General features: G+C 32.4%; 1 protein-coding gene across 1 annotated transcript; it reads right to left on the bottom strand.

The window, feature by feature from the left end:
• Positions 1-674: 674 nt before the first annotated feature.
• LOC110018380 (ferrochelatase-1, chloroplastic) lies at positions 675-14,951 on the bottom strand (the record flags this gene model as incomplete). The annotated part of the gene is given in 10 exon segments (XM_020715675.1): positions 675-1,096; positions 2,182-2,282; positions 2,631-2,783; positions 6,880-7,006; positions 7,114-7,217; positions 7,934-8,035; positions 8,364-8,507; positions 13,655-14,006; positions 14,232-14,341; positions 14,832-14,951. Coding segments are annotated over 9 exon segments (1,479 nt in total). The 3' UTR covers positions 675-780.
• Positions 14,952-20,741: the final 5,790 nt, after the last annotated feature.

Raw genomic sequence — 20,741 nt, forward strand, 5'->3', positions numbered from 1 at the left:
AGGGCTTGATATACTCATACGACAAATTGGTGAACGCAAAATAGGGTTCATGGCACGATTGAATGCGTTTGATATGAAGGGTTCAAAATTTATTTCACCAATCTTTTTATGTGTTTGACTCCCATTAGTTTAAAAATCTTGAAATATAATACTATGTTGTTTTACAATTTTGGAATTTGTTGTGGCAACGATAAAAATATTGATGAAGATCAATTAAATTTCTATTTATTCATCATCATTAATTAGTTTTGAATTATTTATTTTATTTTTATTGGTTGTTATTTGCTAATAGCGCAGCAGATAATTATTTCAGCTTCCAGTTGACTTTGGGTCAAGCTTTCAGATAAACATCATATTTTCATTCTAAATCACAATGACAAATACAAAATCCTTGAACTTGTAATTATTTTATGAAAATGTCCTATAACATGAATAAATAATAATAAACTTTATCCAAAAATGATACATCAAGATATAACCATGTACATTTATAATGTTAGTGTACAAAATTCTCGTATAATTTGTCCATCATCAGGAAGAATCAATGTTTATGATGATGATGATATTCATACATAAAGTATCATATACTTCGTATTGATGAAGTATAATTTTGCCCCATCAGCCTCAATCCAATTCAAAAAATAGGCACATAGGCACATTAATACAAAATGTTGTCATATAAATTTTGTTTTTCTATAACTCATGCACTCATCTGTGTGTGCTGGACCTTATGCTCAGAAATAAAGCACTCAACCTCTAAGCCAAACAAGCTGCATGATATTAATGGAATGTGCTCTTAAACAAAGAGAACACTCGAGGCGACAACAATAAGAAAAATGCGAAAAATGATCCGAAAAAGAAGCTAAGGATATAGTTCATGGCGTCTCTGTCATCGTGATGAGCGTAGTTTCTTTGAGCTGAGATGGTAGTGGCAGAAGGGATGGCTTCAATGACGGCATCAGCTAGATCTGAAATGAAGGAAGAAGTGCAGCCCAAAGCGGGGACCCTACCCCAGTTTGTGATGCCAGATTCTAGAGCCAAGTTCTTGTACTCCATGTCAATTTCTTCCAAAGTTTCTATGTGCTCGCTAACAAAGCTGGATTCAGAGGGAGATATGTCAGAATTAGATCCATAACTATTAAGGAAAATAGTAGAAAAAATAGACATGCCACTCAATTCCTATGTATTTACATATCTAATACCTAAACTTGAATTTTTAGTTAGCTAAGGTTATCCGTGCATTTAAATCCGTGCATGAAAAGATGTTTTTCACTTCTTAAAAGTTAAAAACGGCGGTATTCTGATGGAATGTGAAAGATTTGAGTGGTATAAATGCACAAAGTAAAATTTATGTTTTAGATATGTAATACATAGGGATTGGGTGATATGCATGTATATGCAACAACAACAACAACAACAAATTCTTAATGGGTCAGCTACATGAATCCTTTTTCTCCATTGCGTCCTATGTAGAGTCGTATTTTCATTTAGTTCTAGTAAATCATTTAGTTCTAGTAAATTAATAAATTAAGATCATTTTTAATACAATAAGCCCAAGTCTGCTAGATCTACCTCTGCCTTTCTTAACACAAGTCGAATCTATATGCATGTATATGCCCCAAAATAAAAGTAATAATTTGAGAAAGTGGAATTAAATGTTAGACTAGGAGGTGTCTTCATGAATTCTACCTGTCTTGTTTCAGGATTGTCAAAATCTGGTATGTTCTTGAAAATTGAGTAAGTTAATTATAGTTAGTTCTCCTGGAAGAAAAAAAATAAAGAAATTTGTAGCCTTTTTAAGAAAACAGACATTTTTTTGTGGGGCATTTACGTATAAAACTCTTATGCATTTACATATCGGACACCTAAGCTTTCATATTTATATGCAGAACACTCTGAATGTTTTATATTACATTCAAAAAAAAAAAAAAAAAAAAAAAAAAAAAAATGTTTTATATTACATTCAAAAAAAAAAAAAAACAGAATTGCATACTTTTTGAAAGTGAAAATTTATGACACTGACGTGGTATAAATGTAAATATCAAACTTTGGGTGTCAGATGCATGAAAATTGTGAGGAAAATTCCTTTTTTTTTCACTTGGATAAAAAGATTAGAGCAAAATTCAGGAACCTTGATAGATAGTTCAAAGAAGTTTCTTGATGGTAAATGAAATTAACTACCTTATTGGAACAGTGAGAAGACTTCTAACCCCTTTCTGGCCAAGCTCGACTATAACTTCATCAGTATAAGGTTTCAGCCACTGCACAGGCCCAACTCGGCTCTGAAAATACGTAGAAAATTAACGAGATCAGGCAAATTACAGATGATTCTGAAGCAGAAAAAAGGAAAACTAATTAGCAGCTAAGGGGTCAACTGGGATCATTTTTAATTATTTTAATATTTTATTTTGTTTATATTTATTTAAGATAAAATATGTTAGGTAAGTTGAAAATATATTTAGTTATTTTTAAAACACTCTAAACTTCTAAAAATTATTCTGAGTATATTTTAAAAATAAATTGATTTATTTTTAAACTAAAAAAAAATTCAAAACATACAGCAAACAAACATGTTTTAAAAAAAAAAAAAAACTTAAGAAAAAAAAAATGAAAAGAAAGGCAAAATGCACCTGATAGGCCAGAGTGTGGCTATTCATGACTCTTCTTGACTTCAACTCATCCATGATCAAACTAATACAATCCTCCATCTGATCTCTGTAAGGATCTCCAGCATCCTCAACATAGCTAAGTGGAACTCCATGTGCGCTGAAGAATATCATGACCTATCGTTGTACATTAAAGTGGTCAAATTTATAAGAAACAAAGAATTTCCATTTCAAATTTTAAGTAGAATAGCATGTACCAAATAAACAAACAAAGTAAGATGCCTTCTAAAAGGCAAAATTAATGAGGTAGGGTGAAAGAATAGCTTGAGGCAAATACACCAGATGTTCCTTTTCTAAAATTAGTTCCAAACTTCAAAACAGAAAAAAAAAAGTTAGCAAATAAAATCTTAATGTCATATTTTATTCACACTCCAATTTTATTGTAGAAAATATATCTGAAACAAAATGCAAGAACAATAACATAGAAAAGATGTTTGAGCTCCATTATATTCTACACTTTATTGTAGGGTGTCTCTAGGTTAAGGGATCAATTTTCAACTGATTCAACTTTGAATTGGTTCTCCGGCCGATTCAATTTAGTTCTAAAACCGATTTCACACAAAGCCAGGTAGAGATGATGATTCAACCAGAAAATTGGTGAACCTGTTTTGCTTTTGCCGGACTACCTGATTTTAATATCGGCCAATTTATAGTTTTTTTAATTTTAATCAAATTGATAAAAATAAATTATTTAGATTAAATAAATAAATTAGTTAAATTCATATGCCTTAATTTAAAGCTGAAAGACTTACAAAATAAAAAGAGTGACTAGTGAAATTTATCCTAATTTTAATGTTATTATTGTTCAAATCTAGTACTAAGTACTCCAGAAATTTTTCCAAGCATTTGCATGAACATATGACCATATACAAAAAACATGACCAAACTATTATGCCCCAAAGGTTTTATCTAGAAACATATTCAAAATATTTCATGGTGAAATGCTTGGATTTAAAATATTGTATATTGATTTCATGAAAATATTATTGTTACATAATTATTATATAATTTAAATCATATTAAATAATTTTATTATTTATTATATTATCCCATTCAATTCTAATCAAATCTTTGAATCCTAGATATCTCATTCCAGTTCAATATATGATCTAGTTTACAAAACCTTACAAAATAACACAATTCATAATTTTTAACTTTGCGTAATGTTAGCAACTATTAATACAAAATAAAAGAACAAACATAATTCATTCCAAAAAAAATAATAAATAAGAAGTCATAAAAAATGAAATTTCACAAAAAAATCTGAGAATAAATAAAACCCTCACAGCACTTTTAAGATACACATTACAGAAAAAAAATTCAAAATACAATGAACTTGACAAAACCTTAATCACACATGTAAAAGGAAATTATAAAGTAAATAAATGAAAAAGAGCAACTGCAGCATACTGCACATGGAAAGGCATATGAAGGAGGAAAGGCATATGAAGGAGGAAATCGGCTAACTGCAACCGGTGGTAATGCATATAATTTGGCGATAAAATCAAGCTAAATTAAACAATTCATAGGGAAGCAACACTGCAGAACTCACATAGAAGGAAACACACACCAAAAGCAGTAGTCAAACAAGACAACAAAAGAAGCAAAACATGTGAAACACAAGAAATTCTACAGCAGAAGGTATAAGAAGACAGTAATCCATGACAGTCTTACAGTAGCAAAACAACATTTTGATCTACAGTGCAGGCAAATTCAAAGTAGAAGAAAACAATATGCTGAAAGCTTAGGATCGGTAATCAAGTGCAATAGGGAAATTAACTGTAGCAAAGTTGGAAAAACCAAGTAACAATGGCTAAAGACTTGAGAAACCATACCATATCCTTAAATATTTTAGAGAACCAAACCTAGTCTCAATAGGATCATTATTTTAAGCAAATTTTATCAAAATCAAATAGAAAAACAGAGTAGACTCAGTAGAGATAACTGCATCAATTTTAATGCATATAACTTGGAACTGAAAATGAATAAGTGAAACAGGCAGATTTTGCTAAGTGCTATGATAGAAAAAAGAAAAAAAATAACAACGAAACTCATAGCTACATTATTAAACACTAAATAATTCAAAATTAGTCAAGAAGGCGAGCGAAAAAAATACAAACAAACATAGTTGAAAATGAAAAGTGAAAAAGGTGATTCTCTGATATGCTATGATGGAGAAAGGAAAAAAAGTAAAATAAACTCGTAAACAGAAGGTGATTAAAACTGATTGAGTAAAATCATGAATATTTATGGCCATATATATGTAAATTGCAAATATTCTATCTAAAAAAAGGGCCAGAGTGAAAAAAACTAATAATTATAATAAACTGGACAAACTAAAAGTTTCTAGAATGTTTGTCATTGGACAAGGGTACTAAACTCTAGATGGGGCTCACCTTTTATGAATAAATAATTAGGAAAGCACAATGACCAAAGATAGACGATTGCTTCATCTAAGAGCATGAGATAATAAGGCGTCTAGCCTCAATGATTATTATAGTTGGCAAATCAAGAGGATATATGGAGCTATAACATAATAATTATCTCATATAAACCATTATACAACAATAACTAATTCTTTGAACGTGCAGGAATATAGAAGTCTCACAAAATACGAACTTTTTTGTTGTCTTCATGTATTACAAATAAAAAAAAAACTATCTATGAAATCTCTTGTTCAGGAACGAAGATACCTAACTAATGTATCTCACATGAAGCTTATGCATAATAAAACCACCATTTACATCATCATTAGCTTAATTGACAATAAAATAGGATCAACATTATAAATCCCTTTTTTATTCATTTATGCTTAGTATTTTTTGAGGTATTAAACTTAGTCTTCACAAATCAATTGAACAACTTCTATCAATGGAGTCCTAGGTGCATTGCTTCATTCCTAATTCTTAGGCATTAATTCTACTATTCATGTAGCCATATTTATAAAAAACTAGTAAGTCTAATTTTTCTCATGACAAAATCAAATGGCCCAATGGCTATGCCTATAATGCTATTACTGATGACAATCACAACATAAATAGAACATCAAACTATGTGTCCAAAACTTTGATTTGGTTTTAAGCGACCAACTTAGTATAAAGGAAAAAAGACTAGTAATTTCACACAATCAAAGTAAGTTAACAAAAGCAGGCATGATCAGCTCTTTCAATCAAGTCCTCTCCAAATCATTATGCTTAGGACCAAATTTTGAGAAGATGAAATGATGTTTATAGATGACACAAATATAGCCCAAGCAACAAGCACAAGTCTTAGGACATCAAAATGGCATTTTTTTGAGCCAAAACCTGTAGCATGTGCTCTAAAAATTTTAAATGGTTATTAGTCATAAGCTAAGGAAAGCCTGAAGCAATAGTTAGGATGCCTCTATTTTGACGTGGAACTTAGAGGTTCAAATCATAGAAGTCACGTCTCATTTACATGACGACGACGAGTAAATGGGGATATTAAGCATAGAATATGAATTACAACACAATAAAATAAGAGAAGAAAAATTAAAATAATTGGCTCAATGATGACGAGTAAATGAGGATATTAAGACAGATATGAGGTAAAATTATAAATAATAGGTTGATTAGAGATTATATAAGAGATTATGATAGTAGCATCTAAAGAAATTATCGTAGTAATAAATAGAATTTAAGTAGTTGGAGTATATAAATGGAGGGCAGAAGATAAAAGCAAAGGATTAGAAGACAAACAGATGAAGCAGTAGGAACATATTTAACACCACAAACTATACTCAATAGAAATGAATGGAGCATAAGCATAAAGCAAAAATCAAAATGACATAAAGATTATAATGAAAGGATAAATGCATAAAGATTATTATTCCACATCAATAAAGAATAATGCTAAGGATGCTGATGATTAATAAGGATAAATGCATAAAGATTATAATGAAATTTTATCAGGTGTGAAATTAGATTGGTAAACTTCTTTCTTGCTCCTACAGAAAAAATTAGGAATATTTCAAAAATTTTCCCTTGACACATTCAACCCCATAACCAAGTAATTCCATAGCAAATTATCATAACTTAATTCCCATTCCATGTATTTCAATAAAAATAAGAAACTAAGCAAGCCCTTCACTTAAGTGGGATTTAAGATCACATTAAACAACTGTCCTAACAAAAATCAACTCTCTTCTACCTCAATGCAAAGACAAGTAAATGAGTTAATTGAAAGAGAATACCTCATCAGGTTTAGAAAATTTTGACAATTCTTTCTCTATCAAATCAGCTATCGATCTTATATAACCTTGACGTTGATACCATGATTCTATTACAGAGATAGCTACTCTTGTAAAATAACCATCCTCCCTGCAAGTGATACATATCAGTAAACACTAAACATTAACCCACCAGAGCTTAGCATTTCAAAGACTTAGTCAATAAAGAAATGGATACTATAGTTATAGATTTTTCACCTGAAGATACTTTGAAGAACACGGATGCTTGAACCACTAGTTGAAATGGAGAACTGAGGATATAATGGTAGAATAACAAGCTTGGTAATGTTTTCCCGCTTTATCTGACAATTTTAATTTGAAAATTGTTCAAAGAAAATGAAATTGCAAAACAATTTGTAGTTAACTAAATAGAATATGGATAGGAAGCGAATTATGTTACATAGAAATACTATATAAATCAACTAGTCATTGGCAAAGGCTTCCCTTTCTATGATACTCTAAAAATAATTCCTAAGGCTATTTTCCTTCAACGAAGGTGCAATAACTACATGTACACGGTCGTTTGAGGTGATCTTTTTTTCTATTTTGTTTTGTTTATGTTTTGATTTAAAACAAAACATGTTTGACTATTTGATTAATGTATGGTGGCTTTTAAGAACATTCAAAATACTTAAAAGTTGGTTAGAGTGTTTTTAAAACATATTAATTTTTTTTTTAGAAACAAAAAATGAACATGTGTAAAAAAAATGCTAAACAAACATGTTTTTAAAAACAAAATGAATAACAAACACAACCCAAAAAAAAAAAAAAAAAACAAAAAAAGCCCCGAAAAAATTCTAAATGCCATACACCATCATGTTACCAATTTTGATCTAGCGACCACAACAAGATTCCAAAGTTTATACCACCAAGAAGTCTCCAAAAAAGTAACACTGACAGATTATCGGGAAAATAATTTGATTGGTCACTTGATGAATAAAAAACATAACTCATTGAAAACTGGTATTAAATAAAATAAGTCGAACTATTTGGAAGCCATAAAAGAAAAATGAAGAACCTGCTGAATAGCTTCCTCTGTAAATGGATGCCAGTATCGCATTGCAACAAACACACTTGCATGCAAACCTTTGTCTTCCAAGGCAATTTTTAGAGCCTGTGCCTGACAGAACAATAATTTGGAGTAAGCATCAAAGCAGCTTCTCAATAATCTTTACAAACATATATAATAGGTGATTCGTTTCGGTTAAAATATAGATACAAAATGAACTAGGAACGTAAACATGTTCCAAATAATCAAGCAAAAACACAATCATGTAGGAATCTTTTGTACAAACTTGAAAATTAAAACATAAAAAGGTGATCCCATATGTTAAATTAACAAAATAAGAATTAGTGGCATCGACTTAGAACCCACTCATAGAAAGTGTTTTGGTATACAAATAAATGTTTTTCCATTCAAAACTTAACAGTATAAAAGTCTTTCATACCTGCTCATCCGTAATCTTTCTTAAAGGCGATCCACCACCAATAGAAGCATAAGCTTCTTTACTCTTTGGAGCTCTAAATGTTGAGATTAGCTTGGCCAAGGGCTTTTGAAGAAAACGGAACAGCCTGGGAAGTCTGATTATATCCTGTGGCATATTAAAAAAAAAAATTCAATCCTAAATACAAAGCGAGAAAAACTCAAAAAGACTTCAAGCACTAAAATCAAACATCAAACGTCAAGAACCTTTTATAAAAACTATCTATGATCAAACAGATACAAAACAAATAGTTGCCATCTTAATATCAAGTGAACGACTCAATACTGACATTGCTAACATTTAAATGTTTTTCGGCTTTACTTGTAGGAATATCAGCCAAGTTTTAGAACATGACAGCAAATGAGTGGCATAAACTTTGAAAGTATACACAAAAGATCAATGTCCATCAAAATAGCAAACAACAAAAAAAGCCTCCTTCCACAAAAGCAGTCAGCCTTTGCATCCAGATACTAGGCTTTCGATCATATCAAGTTACTCATTGACGTCATGCATTTTATCTCTTTACAAAACGGTGCATTGACTCCCAATTCATATATCATAAATATTCAAAAATAAAATAGTTTCAAAAAAACAAAAGTAACCGCGCGAAAAATCTTAAACTTAATAAATTTGATTATTTGTTCCAATAAAATAATCTCTTGAAGGCATTTATGGCAGTTGCTTTAACTCCTTGAAAAAATGCAATATCTTCATAAAATCTGGTGTGATTGCATTGGATTATGCAACATAACATTTTTTTCGACACTAACAAGTAAGAAAAAACTCATTTAAAAGCACTATGGGCATCATAACCACCAGCAATAAGCATCAAGCCAATAAACCAACAAGACTCCAGTCCAAAAACCGTTCAATGCCCATAAAAATAAATGAAAAAACAGAAGAATGATTTCTTTCCGACAAAGTACTCAAACAAGCGACTGCATACTTGTTATAATCTTTGACCATCAAATACAAGAAAGAAAAGTCTTTTTTCATGGTGAATATGATTAGAAAAGCAGACATAGTAAAAATATAAAGGCAAGATCAATCAAGTATGAAAAGGCAGAAATAAATCCTTAGAAAGAACAGAAATGCCTGACAACCGACAAAATAAGATGTTGCTAGGTGATTCTATAACATCAAAGCTTATTTTTTTCCAAGGACAAAGCTGATGCGCAATCACGTATTAATATTGAGATACAATGTTACCTTTTTCTTCACGATAAGGAACCAAAATAGTAGTAATTAACTACCAACCATTCAGTTGAGTAGTACAACCCTTGACCCCTAAAGCGGAAATCTAAGGTTGAATCTCAGTAAATTAAAAAGAAAAAAAAATATAGTAACAGAATACACAAATGTTCACTCATAACTAATAATCACTCCATTCAAACTACAAATTTGAGTTGGACTTGAGCTATGGAAAATAGGAATAATACGGAAAGTTTAAAGAAGATTGAAAGGCATAATATGAAAGATGACAAAGAAGAAATTTTGAGAATCAAATAAAATTTATCAGCATCTCCATAACTATCCCTCAGTTATACACCTTTATATGTGTAACCATAGACAAAATTTGACAAAAATAACTGAAAACGCCAATCCCAATTAGTTGGGATAAACAAATAATGATGATGATGTTAATACTATCAAGACTAAGGGGATATTTGGGTTGCTGCAAAAAAGAGTGCACTGCACCTTTTGCATCAGTTTCAAAAACCAAGGCATTTGGTTGGATGAATTCCAAATGCAGAATAAAATTACAATGAATTTGGAATCCATTCACTAGTTTATTTCAATGTACTTGAAATCACTGGATTTGAGCGAATTTCAAATACAACGCTTTGTGTAAAGTGTTGCTCGCAACTGACGATCGCCTCTTTCTATTGGTCCGTTGATGGTCACCGCCTCCACTTGCCAGCCACATATTTTACCGCCTCCAGCCACATATTTTATCGCCTCCAGCCACATATTTTACATTGTTTTCATTTTTCTTGACACCAAAAAAAAAAAAAAATCATGCATTACCTTTACACTGAACCAAGAACTTCAAAATGTTCCAAATACAATACATTACTTCTAAACTACATTTTTATTTCAGCAAATCAAATAGCCCATAAATAAATTCAATTTAATGAACAAAATATCACTTTTTCTGCCAGGAACATTTGAAAATATAATCTTCTTCATCATTGTTGATATAGATAGTAACCTTGTTATAAGTAAAATACTTCCCAGGAAAAAAAATCAAGCAATTGATACTCAATTTATGGAAATTAGTCATTACAATACGCTGATAGCACAACCACCAATTAATTGAAATGTTACTCAATGTTAACAAGACTAAATGAATTCAATTTGATGTCTAAAACAACCTTTTTTTTGTGATGCACTATAGGAAAAAGAAATATTCATTATTTTTAATGCAGATGGCTGCTTCAAAAGGATATCAAGTAATGGAAACTTATGATTAAAATACTTCCACTGGAAAAATCAAGCAAGTAAACTGATGCGCTTTATGGAACTTTGTCATTACTACATAATAGAAAGAGAGACATCATCACGGCATATCCTTTTTGGGTTCCCCAATTACATGCTTGCAACAATTTCTATTATCGAGCCCTTGAGAGAGCAAAAAAATGCTACTTTCAACTAAGTTAAAAAATAAATAAATTACTAACAAAATCTACAATCACTTTGCACATTTTGATAACAAAGATAAGAGTTGAGAGTTGTAATAATCTGAAACGAACGCTACTATAAAAAGTTGAAATAGTACTAAAGAGAGAGTTCACAACCTTCAATTGTACAACTACGCTTGTGAAATCCATCCTAAAAAGAGTCAAATGGGATGAAGTTTTTTCAAAAGAAGAGACTATAGAACAGGAAATTTATCCATGAAGGGACGCATGATGGGTACGAAAATCATAAAAAATAATAATATTTGAGGATGATTGGTAAGGGTGGGTGATGAGAGGCAACACAGTGAGCACATATGATATGGCATAATGGGAGGGGAATCAATAAGCACCGAGTATGTGAGATAATGAGAGAAGAGAGCAGGCACAAGATTATGTGAGGCCCAAAAAGGGAGAAATCAAGGAGTAAACACAACAAAGCTAAAAAGAAAAAGGGTCTCATGTGAGTAAGGTCAAGAGCAAGTAAGGTATGAGCAGAGGAGTCACATGAGGGGACCTTTCCAGTACATTGATTTGAAGTTACAAGCTAAGGGATCATGCTTACATCCTTCTACCAAATAGATAACAAAGAAAAATGTCAAGAGAAATGAAACCAGTGCATGAAAAGAATCAAGAAAGTAGAGAGAAAAGTAATTTAACTAGAAGAATAAGGAAAAGGCTATGGGTATAAACAAAGAGAGAAATATAAACCTTAAAAGAGAAGGAATCCCTACAAGAGATATAACAACAACAACAACAAAGCCTTAATCCCACTACGTGGGGTCCCTACAAGAGATGCTACAAAAATTTTATTAAAATCTCTATCCATCATCAATAATCTTCAAATGAAGACTAAAGATCTATTAAAAAACTTGAGACTTGGACTGCTTCCCTAAAATATACTAAGACTACTATGCAAGGAAATAAAATATCACTATTACATATAAGAAACATATTTAAAATATGCTTTAAAATTTTTGGCACGTATCTAATGGTTAATAATTGTATTTCATCACATCCCAAACACATATAATGACTTAACTTACTGTCCACTCAAGCTTGACAAGAAGCAAAATGTAACATAATCTTTGAAGGAAACCTTTTTATAATTCACTTGCTTATTGAATTTGGTTTCCTTTTCATTTATTTGTAAGGGTAGTTTTGTAATTATGAATGTATAAGTGCTACTAACGGAGGCTACCATATGTATATCCCATTCTCATACAGTATTTTTTGTTTTTTGAGTTTTGTTTCAAATTATCATGAGTTTTGAAAAAAATTTACCTAGTTTGGGGAACGGGAAGGTCACATAGTGGCTGTCCAACAGAGATATTGAGGGATCAGGCAGATGGAACACTTCCAGTTTCTTGACAGTTGCATAAAGGGGTGAAAACAATAATTGAGCTAGAAAATTCATTGTCAAGAAAGTGTCCAGGATGCAACTATTGCCTAATTTGATAGCAGTCGCATCTCTTTGGAGTTCTCAATCGATATAACAGCAGGCTCTACTCTCAGATTTCTTGAATTTAGAATAGACTCATCAATATATTGAGCCCATACCTCCATCTATCAGATTCTGTATTTTCCAGCATCTTTATTATCATTTTGCTTTCATGTAAATATTTAAATTATTGTTTTGTTTCTTTTATCAGAAGGGTGGGCAGCTAGACAGTCAAGCCAAGAAAGAGTTGAAGAAAAATTTCTTTTTTTTCTTTTGTTCTTCAAACCTTTTCTCGGCTAGATTTTTTGGATCCTAGGTACAAATTGTACCAAGTTCTTTGTTGTCCTTTCCTATTACTATAATTTGCTTTGTTTTTTGAACAGTTAATCTGCTAGTTTATTTTCCTCTTGTACGGTTTCCTTGACTGTTTGAAATTCCAATGAAACCAAAATTCCAACAAAGAAACTGCGAAAGGAGAACAAAGTTCCCAATCAAGTATCTTTGGATAGTAGGATAGGAAATCAAAGAAGGGTACGCAACCACAAGAATAAGTGCAGCTACTGCATGATTGCAAGGACCAAGCCTTTGAGATGAATCAAGAATCAACAACAAGGAATTTCTACTAAAGGTGAGTTCGTTATTCTTCTATGAGGTTTTTGTTTCAGTTAATTATGTCAAAATCCTTTGTATTCTCTGTTAGAATATCTCTGTAAGTCTGGTAGTATTTTTTTTCCCTTTTTTGGGTTCTTGGTGATATCAAGCATTGTAAAATTTAAAATGTTAGTCTTTGTCATAACATCAAAGGGTGTCGTAAAGAAAAGATATTGTCTGTTCTATTATGACAACCAATTGTCCCCTTATGAAATAGAGGTAATCCAAGTCTAGCCTTGATCTTGAATGTTAGTAGTCTAATTAAAAAGAAAATGAAAAAGAAAACAAATATGCTCATCAAGTTGGGGGTATCTCTATCCTAGAACATTCTTCTAAAGCTTTGCAATAACAAAGAGAATGAAAATCAAATGTGAATAAAAGAGGAGTAAAATTAGCAGTAACTATTAATCAATGTTCCAATTAAATTCCAATCTAAAAATTATACATCAACACAAAGCAAAATAAAAGGTTAGCATCATACATACAGGATCAGCAAACAGATTGAACAGAAATGGTTGAACATCATCAAGAGTCTCTGGGCCCCCAAGATTCAGCAGCAACACTCCAACCTTTTCTTGTACATTATTTGCAGAAATACTATGACTATTTTCACAAAAGGAGCTTGCTTCTATCGAACCATATGCATTCTCTATACATTTTCCCGTCAAAATTGACCCTTTTTTGTTAGGCTTTAGCACAAACTCATTTTTATTAATTGAAGCATGACATGAAAGACAAGAAAAATCAGATGATTTATTAACACTCCGTGAATTTTTATCTGGATAATACAATATATGTGTCACATTGCAAAAGGATGCATCTTCTCGTCTCCAGGACCTGAAAAGAAATAAGAAGCAATTCTAATTCTGCCCACAACAAACCTAATAACTAAAAAATAGAGGAAGGAAAAAGAATTATTCAAGTGAGTTACATAAAAAAATTTGAAACTCTAATAATTTGAGGTATAAATTTAAGGCAAAGGCATAGACGTAATGTGAAAGTTATGTATTAGAAAAAAAAAATTGACAACTGGATTGCTGGTAATACAAAATTAGAACTTACAGTGATGAATGCGTTCTAAATCTTTGCTGATGAACGCCTGGAAACTTCAACTGTTGAAGTGTCAAGTTTGCAGCTTCCATTATGTAAAGTAGTCTTGGTATAACTCTAACCTGTAGGACCAATTAAATACATTCATTCAGATCCAATAAGACAAGAGGGTACATGAAATCCATACATCAGTAAGAAAAAGGGAAACCAACTGTAACAACAATGTGAAAGTCATCAAAAGACAATTCAGCAAGCCTATTAAGAGGAAGCAAGCTACATTATGGATCTAGAATTGAATGCCTGGTATCTATTTCTCAATTTCGTGCTCTTCGAGAGATAACAACAATAAAAAATTACGGGCTGTTCGATAGCAGACATTAACCTAAATCCTACCAAAAAGCAAAAAGGATCCTACAGAATCTTTTGAAGATTACGCAGGATTTAAACTAAATCCTGCCAAACGGTAAGAAAGGCCTCCCTAAATCTTGAGCTCCCGCAAATCCCAAAATGATGCCGATTCGTGATAAATCCGGGATTTACTAAATCCCGTGAATCGGTGGATGTAGTAAATCCGCGACAAGCGAAGAAGAAGAATGGCGCGAACAGGCTTACCTTCGTCAACGGTTTCTAGTAGGAGCGGAGCGGAAGTATGAGAAAGATGTGAGTTTCTGCGATCTCTGCAAGAACCGATCTCGTCGTTTCCTTCCCAGCTAGCTCTAATGGCGACTGTATGGCGAAGGTTCTGAACCGAGAGGCGGAGAAGCTAAGCACGAAAAACAGAGGAAGGTGAGCAGGCAAGTGGTCTCCGTCCTCTTCGAGTTCGGTCAATAGGTAGGCGGACTATAAATTTATTATTCTGCTTCCAAAAGCCGCCTAACGCGTGTTTGGTAGCGCGTTGAAACTGCAGCAATACAATTTACATAAGTACCACATGATTTTTATGTATTTACACATGTTACTTAAATTTTCATAATAATATGCAAAACATTTTGATTTTTTAGTATTATATAAAAAAATGTGTATTTCACTTCTTAATATGCTAACAGCAATACAATTTACATAAGTAGCACATGATTTTTATGTATTTACACAACTTACTTAAATTTTCATAATAATTTGCATAACATTTTCATTTTTTAGTATTGTATAAAAAAATGTGTATTTCACTTCTTAATATGCTATTTAAAATTTGATTGATATGTGTGCAGATTGGCAAAATTAATAAATGCAAAAGATTTAATATTTAATTTAGGAGTAATAGTTAGGGCTGTTAAAAAAGCTCGTGATTCGCGAAAAGTTCGTGTTCGGCTCGTCGATGAATTCGTGTTCGATTCGTTTGATAAGCCCATTTTTTTTTGTTCGGTTTATAAACAAACCAAACAGAAACAGTCATTTGTTCGGTCGTGTTCAAATCGTTATTGTTTGAAATATAAAATAATTTAAGATAATTTTATATCAAAAATTTATCATTTCTAAAAATAATTATATACTCTAAAAATTTATCATATTTGAACAAATTTTTTTTTTGTTCTGTTTATAAACAAACCATACACGAATAATCATTTGTTCGGTCGTGTTCGAATCATTATTGTTTGAAATATAAAATTAATTAAAATAATTTTATATAAAAAATTTATCATTTTTAAAAATAATTATATACTCTAAAAAATTATCATCTTTTAAAAAAATAATTCCTATAAGTTCTTATAAATTTCTGATTTTTAGGTTCGCCTCTTACCTTATACTAAATTCTATAATTTAGTATTTATCTTCAGGTTCGTCTCTTAGCTTAAATTTTCTTATTTGTTATAGATTTATTTAGTTTCTTCGAGTGAAACATAATTTTTGAGAGTGAAATCTCGCATATTGACTCTAGATCTGATTTTTTTTATGGATAAGATATGATATTATGATTTTATTGTGAGTTATGTTTTAAATATTTTGCATTTGTGTTGTGATTCATAAATGTCTAAACATTAATTTCATGTAGGTTTAAATTTTTGAAAGATTTCAAACAATTTGAACAATACAAACAAATTTGTAAGATTTTGAACGATTCGAACGATTCGAACAATTCAAACATTTCAAACATATTTCAAACAAATCAAACCGGACACGAACAATAACTTCACGAACAATTTCAAACACACGTAATTTCAAATGAACCGAACACGAACACAAGCTCTGATCATTTGTGTTCAGTTCGTTTACACCCCTAGCAATAACATGTTTAAAAAAAATTTGAAGAACATAAAAATGGTGTTATGTCGATGTGATTTATAATTAAAATTGCACCAAAGTGGCGTGATTTAATATTAATTAGTTTAAGAAACTATTTTTAGTATGATGATTAATACATAAAATGTATTTAATATAAACAATTGATTAATTATATTAAATGCAGAATATGCATAATGCAGAATATGCATTTATACATTTAGTTTTTTTATTAAGAAATTTACATACATTCCTTAAAATTCGTATGCATTTACATATCTATCACTGAAAGTGATATTTACATTATTACACATTGGATTAGGTGTCTTAATTATTACACCTGTCTCTTGGATTAGGTGTCTTCCATTCATTCGTTCTAACTAAGGGAAATGACACTTGGTGTTTCCATCTTTTGAATGTCCACATACATTATCCTTTGGTGTTCATAAGAGAGACCCGTTGGATTTCCTCGAGATTCATGCGGTTATGAGTAATATTACCATGACACACCATTTGTCTGACGACCCAAGTTAACCCTAACTACAGGAGGGCCTCTACTTGAGACTAACAGGCCATTAATTACCTCTTTTCAAACATTTATGAATATGAAACGATGTCGATGTCAGTTATGAATATTAAAGGGAGTCGGAGTTAGTTACAAATATAAAAAAATATAATAATGACTTGTAATGTCCCTATACAAGCCCTATAAAATAAGGACAAATATGTAATTTTATGAGATACACCAGGAACCAATAAATATTTGGTCATTTCACCAATAAAGAAATACTAAATTTACTCTCTCAAGACTTGCGTTGTATGAACACTATTTACTCTAAATTTCTAAGCTTCTCTCTATTCATCTCTTCCATCTAACGCTTTATACCTTGGGTGTGATCTATAAGATATATTGAATTAAACATCCTAAAAAAGTGCTATGAACGTGGAATCAGGCCATCAACAAAAAGAGGAGCATGCCACAGAGAAGAAACTCACTTGGGAGAAATATTAAACATGAAGTATGTAAGAGAATTTGTGCAACAACGAATTTATAAACTCTGAGATCATATGATGGGTCTAATAACATAATTGACCCACACCACACGCTAGTTAAGAGAAGAGCCCAAGCTCCCAAGGAACAGAACCCTCGAGAAGAACCCAAGGCTGTCGAGCGGCTTAAGGGACGAAAAGAATAGAAGACTCACTATATCAACATATTGTTGGGTATAAACCATTAATCAAACCACAATTTGGGCAAATGGAGGTCTACTAACAGCTGGAGAATGTGTTCTCCCAACAGATCTCGAATCCAGAGCCACCAGAGAAGTTTAAGATCCCATCTTTAGAATTCTAGAAGGGTCGTAGTGATCCAGTCAACCAAATAGCTTTCTTTGAGTTGGTCGTCTGCCTTCTCAATATCTCTGATGCACTAAAATATCAGTTATTCTACACCACGTTGAGGTTTCGACCCTCATGTTATTTAATGATCGCCCAGATAAGAGTTATCACCTCCTTTGTTGAATTCAAGAAAATGTGCACGGTGTAGTTTGTTAACACCCAATAGCCACCTAAGAACTCAAAGACATTATGACACGTCAAGAAAGAGCTAAACATGAACTTTTATTCATACATCTCTCAATTCTAAAAAGAAATGTTGGAAGTGTAGAATTTAAAACCCACAGTAGTAGCGGCAGACTTGACCCAGGGGATGAGGAGCGAATGATTCAAGTATTTTTTAGGTTTGTGACAATCCAACGAGCTAGTTGAGCTCTTGGACTTAGCTGACCACCACATCGCAATGGAAGAGTATGTTCACCCGCCCTACCAAAAGGCTAAACAATCTGACTACTGTTCACAAAAAAGGGCCTCATGAGATGATGTTTGGGGACCGAAAAAATAGCCCACACCCCAAACATGAAGACAATCAACTACCTCATGATGATAGAGAGTCTGAAAAAAACTACTGAATTGGCTAGAGTTCGTCAAACTACCATTCATCGAGCTACAGAGGAGCACTAGATCCCACTCAGTTGAGAGTTTCAATGATGGAGTTTATGAAGGCTATATAAGATAAGAGTAATTCAAAATGACTCCTTGATCAAGAATGCTTGAATGCTTTTAAAATTTTAAAGGAAAAATTAGTCACAACACCTATTATTGTTTCACCTGATTGGAAAAGACCTTGTGAATTAACGTGTGATGTAATGACTATGCTATTGGAGCGGTGTTAGGCCAAAGACATGATAAGACATTTAGAGCCATAATTTATACTAGTAAAACTCTTAATGTGACTCAAATTAATTACACTACTATTGACAAAGAGTTGTTGGCAATAGTATATGCTATGAGTAAATTTAGGCCTTACTTGATAGGAACTAAATGTATTATACATATGTTGACCTCATTTTTGGTTGAGGTCTAGTTTTTTCTCTTTAGTAGCCTAGGGTTTAGCCATAAGACTTTCTTATTAACTATTCTTAGAGGACTAGAAAGGGAACCCACACAATTAGAAATTCTCAAAGTCTTCTTTACTCAACTTGAAGTTTCACATGTTGGTCCTGACCTCTAGCACTTAGTAGGTGGGGTCAGTATGAAGGAGCTCAAGGGGAGTCCCTCATAGGGTGGTCAGACCTTAGGACTAACCCTAGGTGATCTGGTTTTGGTGGGGCTAACTTGCACACACTACACTCTCTCACAGACCTTAACCCTAGGATCCTTTAGTTTGATTTCCTGACGCCTTTTGGAAAGCTCATATGGATGACCCTATACACCTAGTCTTTGGCTAAGAGGGTTAGAACCAGCATATTGAGCATCTAAAATGAGTCCTCACATGGATCCTATTGGTTTGATATGGCTTCATGGCTTGTTGGCCCATTTTAGCCCAAAACCACCATATTACCAAAATACCCCTACAACCCTAATTTTTGCCAAAATCCCAAAATTATCCAAAATAACCAAATTTGTCAAAAAATCATCTCAAACCCCTCAGCAATACTTAAATTGATCAAAATTGACCAAATTTACAAAATACCCCCCAAAATTGCTAAAATTACCAAAATGCCCTTCATGACCTAAAAATTCCAAAAATTCCCAAAAATTCCAAAATCATCCCAAATATTTCCAATTTCAATTTTTGATCATAAATTTGACCATATTTGACCAAATTTACCTAATTTGACCAAAAGCCCCAATTTGCCTTTAAAGACCTAAATGTCCCCAAATTAGCCCCAATCTTAGCCCAATTGACCATAATCTTGCGCAATTTCAATTCCAAACCAACATTTGGCATCCCCAATTCTATTATAAATAGAATTCAAGCCCAATTTGATCTAATTGCAAGCCCAGTTTCATACAAATCCAAAAAGACCCAATTTTGACCATATGTCTAAATCCACCAAACTGGCCCACCAATTCAACTCAAAATCACTTGAAATTTTGCCAAATCCCACATGAAATGTTCCTACACCAAACTCAACATTTAATTAGCCCAAATGCAATTTCTTTTTTAAAAGCCTAAAGCCCAAAGCCCACTACACTTAATTCCAAAAGCCCAAGTCCAAAGCCCACATGCAATTATTTCTTTCCATCATCCATTTGATTAAATAATTCCTAAAGTCATAAATGCAAAATCAAATCATTTAAATTCAAGCATCATGAAAAACTCCACTAAAATATTTCATAAATTTAAAAATCCCTCCTCATGAAAGTTGACCAAGCCAAGGATAAGCCATGGAGCCACTTCCAAGCCATGAGAGCCATGCCACATCATCAAGCTATTATTGGAAAGAGGCTAAAACACTTTTAAATATCTTTAATATCCTTTGATTCTTTTAACTCCTCCTATGAATCACTTGGAAAGAGGCTAAAACACTTTCAAATATCCTTAAGATTCTTTTAACCCCTTCCATGAATCACTCTAACCCATGTTTAGCCAAATCTCTTTGGATAGAGACCTCACCATGCTAATTAAGTTGAACCTCCTGATTTCCCTCAGCACCCAAACCAGCCTTGAAGGGTGAACCCAGCCCCAAACCATGATTTGACCCAAATTAACTCAAAATTGCCCTTTTCCAATACTATTTAAATCCCATACCTTTACACATGGCCAACCCCAATTGACTTCACCAAAACCAAGCCCTGACCTCCCTAAGTGGGATGGTGACCCCTACCTGGCCGGCTAGTCACCTTGGTGGCCGAAAAACCCAAATTCAAAAACACCACATAGGCCAAAACTCAAAATTAAACCCATCCAAGCTGTTGCCCTTTTCCAATACTATTTAAATCCCATACCTTTACACATGGCCA

This window comes from Phalaenopsis equestris, unplaced genomic scaffold (assembly GCF_001263595.1).
Source record: "Phalaenopsis equestris unplaced genomic scaffold, ASM126359v1 Scaffold000019, whole genome shotgun sequence".
NCBI classification, from domain to species: domain Eukaryota; kingdom Viridiplantae; phylum Streptophyta; class Magnoliopsida; order Asparagales; family Orchidaceae; genus Phalaenopsis; species Phalaenopsis equestris.